At 35.8% G+C, this 12,420-nt stretch overlaps 1 protein-coding gene across 1 annotated transcript in view; it reads left to right on the forward strand.

Moving 5' to 3' along the window:
- The window catches only part of LOC150100651 (glucose-6-phosphate 1-dehydrogenase-like), a 221,548-nt gene that overhangs the window by 129,711 nt on the left and 79,417 nt on the right, over positions 1–12,420 (forward strand). Inside the window, exon 6 of the mRNA XM_090401922.1 lies at positions 2,566–2,691. Within this exon, the coding sequence (XP_090258048.1) occupies positions 2,566–2,691 (126 nt within the window). The remainder of the gene's footprint in view (positions 1–2,565; positions 2,692–12,420) is intronic.

Raw genomic sequence — 12,420 nt, forward strand, 5'->3', positions numbered from 1 at the left:
AAGAGGAGTGGTACTAATCAGTTCCATGAGGAATACAAAGAACAGACAAGGAGGGTGACTCGATTTGGTAAGGGTAATAACAGAAGTCAATATGAGCAGCAGTTAGCAAAAAAAAAAAAACCTAGTGAGTTCTTTTGATATATACCCAGCAAAAAGAAGAATGATTATTAGGATGGCATTGATTAGAGAAAATGATATAAGGATAACTGCTGTGGAGGATATAGTTGAGATATTTAATGAGCAGTTCATAAAGGTCTTTCATCCTTGTGAACATGACAACATGGAGAATTTGCCAGCAGTGGATGATGAGGAGGAGAGACTGACTATGAGTGAGGAAGTGGTATATGAAGAATTAAGCAAACTTGATATTAATAAGGCTGTGGAACTTGATGAAATATCCCATGTATTTTGAAGGAATGTGCTGGGGAGTTGACATCTTCTTTGATATATTTGTTTAATATGATTCTTACATTGAGTCAAGTTTTCCAAAGGAGTGAAGGAAGGCAAGATTGTACCATTTCATAAAGGAAATGACAGAATTCAAGCATCAAATTATAGGCCAATCTGTGTGGTTAAAGTGTTGGAAAGGGCTAGTGAGAATCAGGATCCAGAATTGGGTTGACAACAATGGTACTATTTTTGATAGCACGGATTGCTTAAGGGAGGTCATGTTTTAGTAATCTACTTACTTATTACAATAAGGTTACAGCAGCATTGGGTGTGGATGGATGTACAGTAGTATACTTAGACTTTGCAAAGGCTTTTGATCGATTACTGCATGATAAGTTGAATGATAAGTTGATAGTCAAACTAGAGTGAAAGAGGTTGGATATTAGACTAGTGCATTGGATTGGAGATTTGCTGTCTGATGGGTATCAAACAGCAAAACAAGTTGTGTATGGTGGAGCAATATTCCAGAAGAGGAAAGTCACTAGTGGTATGCCTCAGGGGTCTGTTTTATAGCCATTGCTGTTTAACCTGTATGTTAATGTCATTTGTTTGCAGATGATGCAAAGTTGGGATGAACTATGAGGAGTAGAGCAGATGTTGTGGCCTTACAAGAAAACTTGAATAGACTGAGTGAATGGGCATGGAAGTGGAGATGTCAGTTCAATGTTGTGAAATGTAAGGTTTTAAAATTTGGAAAAACCAAGATGGGATGTAGAATTTACTCTTAGTGAGGATATATTGTTGAAGGTGGAGATAAATAAGAGATTTTGGAGTGATGATGAATAAGGATCTACAATTTAGAGCACATATTGCCAAAATTGTGAGGCCAACACAACGAATTCTGGCAATGACATGGAAGATGCTGTCTTGTAGAAGTAAGGAGATTCTTGTTCCATTGTATAAGGCTCTGATTAGGCCACATATGGACTACTGCGTACAGATTTGGTCACCTGATTTTCAAAAGAAAGAATGAAGAAATGTTGGAAAGCATCCAGAAACAATTGACCAAAATAGTTTCTGATCTCTGGAATTTTTGAATATGAAGAAAGGTTGTGATGATGCATTTTGTATAGTCTAGCAGATAGGAAGAATAAGGGTGATGTGATAGAAACGTATAAGTTGGTAAGGTGTTATAGAATTGATGTTGAGGAGATTTTTCATAAAATGTCAGGAGATTGGCGGAGAACAAGTGGTCATTCCTAGAAGCTGTATAAGGAGAGTGTGAGCAAGGGAGTGAGAAGCAGGTTTTTTGCATAGAAAGTTGTGAATGATTGGAATGCATTGCCTGAGAGCACAGTGTCTGCAGAGAATTTGAATGTGTTTAAGGTAGAGTATGATGAGCTGTGTGTATGACAAAAGGGACCTCCCTGATGAGTCTCTGACTCCATGGTGCAGGGGTCTTAGGATAATAATAATAATATTTCCTTCACTATTACTAAATTATATACATAAAGATGTGTGTGTAATAATGTTCCTTTTCTATGTGGCATCATAGTATAAACTTTTTAGGCATTTTAAGTGGCAATTGGGAATTCAAATTTTTGTTAACATGCGACACTCAACTGTAGTGACAACAGGATTGCCAGATATGAACAAGGGTGCTGATTATAACAACTATTACAGGACTGTGACCCCTTCCCCAACAACCACTCTTCTTTCCCACTTGTTGATCGGTAACTTAAAAAAATTTTTTTTTTTTCATTTTTTGACAGCAGTTGTAAGACATCATTGATTGTAAGATGTATTCTGATTTTAGACATTAAAATGTGAAAAAATTTGCATCTTAGAATCAGAAAAATACAGTAAATGCATCATGATTTTGGTATAGTGATCCCCTCCCCCCTTCTTCATACACCAGTATGAAGTAGCAATATAATTAAGATGAATGATGAGGTTTACAAGAGCATATGGAGTACCACATTAAAGGCTATATATGAAAATGTTAAAGAAATGTATCACAGAAGAGCACAAAGCTATTGTTTTTTATTTGAATCATCTATGAGATAGGTAAAGAAAGCTTTCTATTCTTTCATAGCACATTTCCTTAACATATGTTTGTATAAAAAGCAACAGAAGATATATGTTCATTGACTTTATTTGGTCTATTCCTTTCAGATTTGGAAATCAGATTTTTGCACCTATCTGGAATAGAGAAAATATTGATAGTGTGATGATATCATTTAAGGAACCTTTTGGTACTCAAGGCAGAGGAGGATACTTTGATAGCTTTGGTATTATAAGGTCAGTATTATTTTATATTTCTTTAAGTTAAACATTTTATAATTTGTTTCCAAATATACAAATGAATTTTCTCTCTCCCTCTCTTTTATATGGAGAAGTGTTCTGATAAATGATATAATATACATTTTATCATCCAGCCAACCACTATAGCACACAACTGCTGCCATCTTGTGATCCTAAACACTAAATTTCATCGTTTGTAATAATGTGAGCTCTACTGTCAAATTTTATCCAATTTGGGTTAAAAAAATAGAATTTCTGAGAAGAAAAACTCTCTTTCCCTGCACCAAAGATCGACTAAATCAGGAACTGACTAAAGAAAGGCATAGAAAAATTTCCTCTAGTTGGCAGCTACAATTGAGTCTGATCTCTAATAGTTTCAGAAGGTTATTTAAAAACGTGTTACAGAAGCCAGAGTGATCAGCCGTGTATTTCCCACTGCATGGATGCCTCATTCCAGACCTGACCCCCCCCCCCCTAACTTCTGGCTCTGGGGATTTCTCAAAGACAGGGTTTATCAGGATCATTCTGATAACTTGCCATTGCTGAAAGACAGTATAATGCAGCATGTGCCCAACATCAGTTCCAACCAGCTGCACACACACACACTGTGCAAAGGATGCAGTTTGTGGCATACTGGAAGGACATCACATTGAATAGTACAGCCAATGAGCGCATAATGGAAATGAATAAAAATGTGTTATTTATGTTGTGTTGCTTTTCTCCATACATACACAGAAAAATTACTACATCTACATTCAGTGTTGGTGAGTTTTGGAACTTTTTTATCCCTCAGATATTACTTCTGTATGATACACAATGCATTCCTGCAAAGTTTCACAGCATTTGGATCACTGGGTGGCACTCCACAAGGCCTTAAACAGGGATACTTTAAGTTTGATTGCCCTATCCTTCTGTCCTCCCTAAAGATACTATATCTCTTGCCTTCTATTCCTATGACCATTCCTCAGTCAACCACTAATGCCAATAATATTTGGCCAAGTTGTGTTAACTAATGCCAAAAACTCCTTAACCTTATTTTGAACACTTCTGGCATTAGCATACATAAACGGCAATATCCCCCCTTCATCCCACAACCTTCCTTACACTTTGTGTTTAGCCCACTAAAACCTGGGGTGCTACATTTTGCATCATGTGATCACTCTCACACTTCCTAACCTCTAGGCTTCCTGAACCCATGTTCACCTGCATCCCCCGCTCAAACATTCTAGTTTCCTTGACATTGTACTTTCAAACTTTCACTGAACAATACTTTCTCAAAAGTGCCGACACCAAATCTGTTTAGATGCAAACTATCCACCTTATATAAATTCTTTCTCTCATCAAACTCACTCACAAGTTTACAAACTCGACACCATTTCAGCTTGCCTTTCTCATTCCATAGCAACAGAATATTTTAATATTGAAAGACCAAGTGATCACTTTGTGGTTGCTCTCACCAACTAGAGGTCCATTTGACATTTTACTTCTTCTTCTTCTTCGTCTATGATCTCTTATGCTTTTAAGCGTCGAGATTTTGCCAAAGAGATTTCCATGCCGTCCTGTCCAGGGTTTGTTGTTTTGCTTCTTTCCAGTTAATTCCCTTCTTTTCCAATTTTTCTTTAATTTCCTTTTGCCAACCTTTCCTGGGTCTGCCTATGTTTCTTTTTCCTATTTTCTGGCTTTTGTATACAGTTTTTGCTATTCTTCCTTCTTCCATTCGATTGAGATGTCCAAACCATCTCATTTGGGCTTGAGTCATGAATTGATTCAGAGGTGCAACTTGAAGGCTGTCTCTTATGGTTTGATTTCTTATTCGGTCTAGTCTTGTTTTTTGTGCCACTTTCCTGAGATGTTTCATTTCAATTGTTTATAGTTTATTTCTGTTTCCTGTTGTTAAACACCAAGACTCACAACTGTATGTTAATGTTGGTAGAAACACTGAACGGTACACTGCCATTTTGGTATTTTGGGTGACTTCTTTCTTTCTTATCTAGGAGTGGGCCTTTCATTGCATAGAATAGCTTTGTTCCCCCGGTTATCCTGTTGTTAATTTCTGTGTCTAGTCTACCATCTTCTTGTATATATGATCCCAAGTATTTAAAGGAGTGGACTTGCTCCAGTTGGTGATTCTCTATTTTTATTATGTGTTTTTGTTGGTTTCTAGATATGATCATTGTTTTAGTTTTGTTTATATTTATGGTCATATTCTTTTCTTTGTTTCTTCATACCAAATGTTGATATTGTACTGCAGATCTTCAGCTGTATTTGCTAGAATTACTACATCATCTGCAAAAGCCATATGTGAAATCCTGGTTTCTTTCAGTTTCCTGTATCCTAAGTGGAATTTTTTTGTTTTTGTTTGGCATGCCTTTAAAATTTCATCCATTACTACGATGAAGAGAAGAGGGCTGAGGATACAGCCTTGCCTCACTCCTACATTTGTTTCAAATTCTTTTGATCTATTATTACTGGTTCTTACATAATTTCTATTACTTTTGTAGAGGCTTTGTATGACTGCTATTAAGTTATCTTGTATCTTGTTTTTCTTTAATGTTTGCCATATTAAGTGTCTGGGAACTCAGTCAAAGGCCTTTTCAAAATCTATAAAACATGAATGTAGTTCTTTTCCATATTCCAATGTTTTCTCTGATATTTGTCTAAGACTGAAGATAAGATCCTGTGTGCTTCTATTTTTTCGAAAGCCATATTGCATTTCATCCAGTGTGTCCTCTATTTGATTCCTAAGCCTCGCTTCTAAAATGCGGGTATATAATTTTCCTGGAACGCTTAAAAGCGAAATTCCTCTATGGTTTTCACATTTGCGGTTGTCTCCTTTCTTAAATATAGGGATTATTATAGCTACTTCCCAGTCTTTGGGAATAATTTTCTTTTTCCATACAACATTGAATAGGTGTAAAAGAAATTTTATGGCTTTCGTTCCTAAATTCTTTATCATTTCTGGTGTTATTTGGTCATGGCCTGCTGATTTGCCCAGTTTTATTTTATTTATTGCTGCTAACAGTTCATTTGCATGAATTTCTTCACTCTGATCTTCTATTTTGCTTGTGTGTCTTGCTCTTAGGGTTCTATTTTTTCTGTGTCCTGCATCTTCCAATAATTCTTGAAAGTACTGTTTCCATCTTTCCATGATGTCTTCGGAATTTGTGAGTAACTTTCCATCCTTATTTTTGATAAACTTTATGGGGCATTCTTTCTTTGACCTCATTCTTCTTAAAACATTATAGAAGAGTTTTTGGTTTCCTTTAAAATTTTGTTCTAAAGTATGTCCGAAGTCTTCCCATCATTTTCTTTTCTCTGCTTTCACTAAGGTTTTAACTTTATTTCTTTGGTTGTTGTATAGTTCTCTATCAACCTGCAGCTTTGATATTATATATCTCTTCCATAATTGCTTTTTCTTTTTAATTTCTTCTTTTAGTTCTTCAGTCCACCAGGGTGTTTTATATTTCTTCTGTTTATTATTTAATGATACACCACAAATTTCTTTGCTTGTTTCTAGAAGAAGTGTTTTGAATCTGTACCATAGGTTTTCTACATCTTGGTCTTCATATATCTCTTTTTCTACTTCTTTCATCTTCTCTTCTATTTTACTTTTATACTCAATGGCTGTTTCTTCTTTCTTTAGTTTGTAGTTCTTTATCTTAACATTTATTTCCTTGCTACTTTTTCTACATTTTTCAACTTTTATTTTATGGATTGTTTCCAATACTAATAAGTAGTGGTCACTGCCTATTTCAGGACCTCTGTAGACTCTTGCATTTTTTGTATACTTCCAGTATGATCTGCTTATGATGGCGTAGTCAATTATAGATTTTTCGTTTCTATTGGGCTCTTCCCTGGTAAACTTATGGATTTCTTTATGCTTGAACATAGTATTCGCTATTACTAAATTATTTGTAAGGCAAAGATTTATTATTCTTTCTCCATTATTATTCCGGTTTATTTCTCCTTGTGATCCCAACACTTGTTTCGTTTCTTCATCTACTTGATTCCCTACTCGGCCATTAAGGTCTCCTAGTAGTATGATATGCCCTTGAACTTCTTCAATTGTTTTTTGTAAGAGTTCGAAGAATTCATCTTTAATTTCTTTATTGGCATTATCGTTTGGGCCATATGCAACAATTACAGTGAATACTTGGTTGTCTGATTTAAAATCTATAGTAATTGTCAACAACCTTTCGTTTATTAGTTGCTATTTAGTAATATATTCTTTGAGATCTGGTTTAATTATGCAAGCTACCCCTTGTTTTCCCCATTCTCTTGGGTTTACCCCTGAGTAGAAAAGTATATACCCATCTTTCATTTTCTGGCAGCCTTGACCTTTCTTTTTTGTTTCTGTGACTGCTAGCAAATCCAATCTTGATTTTTTAAATTCATCTATTAATTCGTTTTCCTTTCCATGTAGGCTTTTAATGTTCCATGTTCCGTATCTCATGTACCTTTTTCCTCGCTTTGTCGTTAACCATTTAGGCAGTTCGGCTATCTCTTTGTTATTTCTTTTAATGAGTGAAATTTTAAGGTGTGCAGGGGATTAGCCTTCAGCACCCGAGTCTGGTGGTGGGGCTGCCACCTTCGAGGCCCCCAGACCAGCCTATGAGGGAAGTGCTATCCTGTTGGTCCACGGGAGGTATTTTATTTCCCTTCTACCGTTCATAGTAAACTATGACGAGCCTTCCCCGATCCGCCACCAGGGGACGCGCCCGATGGGGGTTACAGCCTTGTAACCGACATCCTTTATCTTATCTCAGGAACCTTTAAAAGAAAGAACTACCTTCAGGAAAACTCAGTTTTGTCATTCTCTCCTCAAGGACTCCTTGTATCAATGAATCACCAAACAAAATCCAATCCTTATTGTCATGCTTTTGTACTTTCGTGCTCTTCTTTTTCTCCCCTGTCTTTTGCTTCTGTGTCATACCATCTACCAGGTGTTTCTCCAACCATTCAGTCTTATGTTTTGTTCTGTGAAGAACTCCGTGTGAGGGCACAATCTTAAGAGAATGACCAGAAGGTCATTCTCTTCATATGTCATTCATACAGTCATTCTTACCACTTGCAACACTAACTATGCCAATCGCATTATCATGTATTTCATGTTTCAACTCACAACAAACATTTTCTCCACTTTTATTCTCTTTCCAAAAATCATTCTGCGAAGACCATACATTTCGCACATTCTGCAGCAAACATAATCACACACATTAAAATCATCCACCATTGTTTTGTGCATTGGTGTCATGCTACACAATATAGTGTATTACAAGGAAACAAATATTAAGCCTTTAAAACTGAGTAAATTAAACTCACTAATGACAAGTATAACATGTATTATATATGACAAGTAGCCTATTCATGATGATACTTCACTTGCAAACTTATTTGTTTGCACTTGGGGTAAAGGATTAAAAGAATGTAATTTCTTGTCAAATAACATTTACTTTATAACTAAGTGAAAATATTTTCTAGAACTATCAAGTTTATTCAGTTTCTCATATACCTCCTGCTCACTCACATCAGTGCCTCCTTCTCCTTTCCTAATGTACTCAAATTCTGCATGATATTGCATTCATGAGGATGAAATACCTTTATAAATTGAACATTTAATATTTCAACTATATCATCAGCAGTGGTTATTGTTCTACCATTTTCACCACCCAGTATCATCCTTCTATAGTCATGTTTTCTTCTACTGGCCATGTATTGAAAGAACTCCCTGGGATTTTTTTTTTTTTTGCCTCATTAGCTAATTGCTGTTTATACTACATATTTATTACCCTTATCAAGCAAGTCACCTTCCTTGCCTGTTCTTTGTACTCCTCATTACTGCTCATATTGTGATGCCTCCATAATGCCTTCTTCTTCCAAACTGCATGCCTCACCTCTTCATATATTCATTTCACACCTACCTTATTTAACCTCCTGTTTAGACATTCCTTCTGCCAGATAGCTCTTGAGTAGGGGGAAAACAGCATTGATCTCTTTTCCATCCAATTCCTAATCTCATGATATAGCTTGTAGCTATGTCATGGGATGAAAAGACCAAGTGATCACTTCATGGTTGCTCTCACCAGCTGGAGGTCTGTTTGACATCCTATTTATAATAACAGCCTCTGATGAACTGATCAAATCTAAGAACTTTCAATCTTTGTGTGCCCTGTGTTTTTACTGCCTAAGGCAGTTGCCTCTAAAAACTCAAGAATTTCATTATTTTATGCTTCCAGATAATTAAAATCACCCATAATAATCATTCTTTTCTTATTTGCCTATGCATTTCCTTTACATTGCACTCCACATTACCAGGTCTACAGCAACACTCAACTAGATATTCCATTCTGTTAAACTCTACCTCACACCATACTGCCTCAAATCCATTTCCACTATTTGCCCTTCACATCTCCACCTTGAATGGGAATAAATCCTACTCCTCCCTTTCTGTCCTGTGTCTTACAAAAAAAAAATCATATCATCTTCATTCAGTTAGACTCATTTATTCAGAGTTTTTGGCAAATGAACTTGATCAATGCAACAATTTTTTCCCTTTATTTGGTTTCTTTGGGATGTTTCTGGCATTCATAAACAAACACAGTAGCTTATTTTGGATTCTATAACAAGTCCCACTGACACCATTTCTCAGATGTGACTCCTGCATTCCTGCCTCTGTCCATTCCTCTGTATCACCACTGATCCCGCTACCCTACCCATACCTAAATGCTTCCCTCCCACATCCCATTCCATTTCAATCCTTTCTTGCCTACTCACACATTCATTTCTGCATCTAATATCCACATTTCTCATACTGTGTCTTCCTGTCCACTCTAACTCCCCTTCCCCCACATTTCCTTATCTGTCTTGTGTTCCTGCTCTCTCATTCTCTTCACTCATGCTACTCACCTCTTCAACATCTGTTCATTATGGTCATTATTTTCCCTTCTAGCAACAGTTTCTCCAGTTACTCACCAAAACCATTTGAATGCAGTTCATCTCACTTATACAGTTTCTTCCATCCATCCCTGAAATTCATCTCACACATTCACAAAATGCACTCCTTTCTTCTCAGCTCACCATTCATGATCTTCACTTTCCATCCCAACTCGTCACTATCATACTTGGACAACACACTGACTATCTTTCTTACTACACAATTATCTCTGTTATCTTTTACTCTTCTCAACATCCTCCTAATGTCTGTTTTCACATTCTCCTTGTACCTAACTAAGCCATTTGTTCTTACTACTACTACCAACTCTTTTGCTCACTTAATCCTCATATCCAATGCCCCAGTCACTCTGTACCCACAGGAAAGCAAACCTTTTGCACTTCTCATTAACCACAACTCTGATAATTGAATCTCCACATACAGATACATGTGCTACAGAGCCATGGCTATCTTTAATTCTCCTCATTTCACTCTACATGTGCTATCTGATCTCTTGCCTCATGATGTAACTTTTTCATGTAGTACTGTTATAATTATTCTGTACACTCCTTGAGGGTATATATATGAAGAATTTGATGATGATGATTAATAAAACTTCAGTCTTTCTGAAAAAGCTTTGTCTTTCTTTTTTTCAGAAAAAAAAATCAGCTAATGCCTTTTTATTCCCGTATATATAGGGAGTAGGCGAAGCCATTTTTAGCCCTATCTAACTTTTGGAGACTGAGTGGGCAGTTCAATCTCCACTGGTACCCAATCGGAGATAGCTGGCCCAAGGCTATCACTAATTAAGCGGCACGCAGTGAAGAGAGACGGCGCTCAACAAGTGCTGCCATCTCGTGGTCCCTAACTCTAACACTCATATTTAATGTCTGAAATAATGTGGATTCTACAGTCGATTTTCTTGAGTTTATGGGACGAAAAACCCGAGTTTCCAGGAGAAAAAAACCCGCTTGCCCGTGCCAGAGATCGACTAACTCGGGAACTGGTCAAAAAAAGGCTTAGAAAAACTTTCTAAGCTTTTTTTCGTCAGAGAAGAATAAATTCGTCAGAGAAGTTCTTCTTTTTAAGTCAGAGAAGAATAAATGTACTTTATTCTTCTCTGACTTTTAACTCATCATATCCATAAAACTTGTATGGTTCTGTAATTGAAAATGATTTTCTACTGTAAACAGTTAATATGTGATATTGTACTATTACTTACTCTGCATATATATAACACTTCTGATTTCTGTTTAGCTCATCATGATTGCAGTAAGTCAACTCAGTTATGAGGGATGGTTCAAGTATTCTGTGTGTGTATCATTTCACACAGAGTACTTGAACACAGCTGATCTTTTCACATTCAGCTTATGTGAACACATGAACCTAACACATGTAGTGTTCATTAATAATATTTTTATCACATATTAATGAAATTATAATACAATTAACAATTAATTATAATGCAATTAACAATTAATTTTACATTCTAAAGATTAAATATGAACAAACTTGGTTGTACAGCAAGGAAGTGGTGATGCCTATAAATTTATTGCCTAGTTTCACACTAGAAATTTATGAAGTACATTGTCTTACAGTGTAATTATATTAAGGCATTTTATATGATTACAGAATGTTAAGTAATTAAATTTACTATAAATAAATATAACTAAACTAAACAAAAGTCTGCACCCTTTTGGAATAACTTGGAAATACCCAAGTTTGAACCCCATTTAGGATTGTAAAGATTGTATGAAGATGCAGGGAAATCTAGCAGCTAGAGGCATGTCCCATACTGCCAAGCACATGGCAAAGAGTTTTTATGGTTCTCCTGCCCAAAGATTATTTACAAACTTAGAATACATTTTGGACCGATATGGGATAAGCTTTTTTTTCTATTTTTATCAATTTATATATATATTTTTCTATTATATGTAATTTATTTTTTATGTAGTCTGGAAACCTGCTATAGACCAAATATAGAACTTTTTTAAGCCATTTCATGCCTAAAATAAACAGGATCATGATCTCACACAAGGTGATGAAATTCAAAAGGTTAAATATTAAGAAACTTTTACAGCAAGGTAAAGTGATATCAATAAATGCAACTGTGAAATGGCATCTACCAACAGTAACATCTATCCAGTAACATGGCTATTTCTATAAAAAGCTACACATTTCCAATGATGGGAATACAAAATCTTTCATGGCAAGATGTTACTGCCATTAAATAGGTTACATCCAACTGGATGTGGGACTGATCAGTAGAAGATCACCCATAAGTGACGATAGAATGAAGGATATTGCGGTAGGTAAACAATCATGAAGAATGATTGTTTTCATGATTGTCTTTGGCTAGCACACTAAACCTCTTGAAAAGAGTATTGCTGAACAATTCTGCTTTTCCCCTAGTAAGTGACAATAAAGAAAATTAAAATAAAGACAGACTAAGAGACAATAAAGCACACAGTGACTTAATGCTTGTTCATGGCAGGGAAAGGACCAAAGCTTCCCAGGTTGTAAACCATTGTAAAATCCTTGTATGTTCATTAGGAAATGGAATGCGAGAACCCTTGTACAAATCGGAAAGTTAGAAAACCTAAAGAGTGAAAAATGGATAGATTAAAAATAGTCATAATTAGGAATTAGTAAGATGAGACAGAGTGATGACTGTAGAATTTTTTTTTATTCAGTAACAAGACAGCAAAAAAAAAGAAAAAAGAATTCGATAGTCCTTGATAAGGAATAGGGGAAGAAGATTAATCAACTCAATGAAATATAACAGCGGACTGATA

This window comes from Typopeltis vanoorti, chromosome 12, assembly GCF_054136105.1.
Source record: "Typopeltis vanoorti isolate ZY-2024b chromosome 12, IOZ_Tvanoo_1.0, whole genome shotgun sequence".
Taxonomy (NCBI): domain Eukaryota; kingdom Metazoa; phylum Arthropoda; class Arachnida; order Uropygi; family Thelyphonidae; genus Typopeltis; species Typopeltis vanoorti.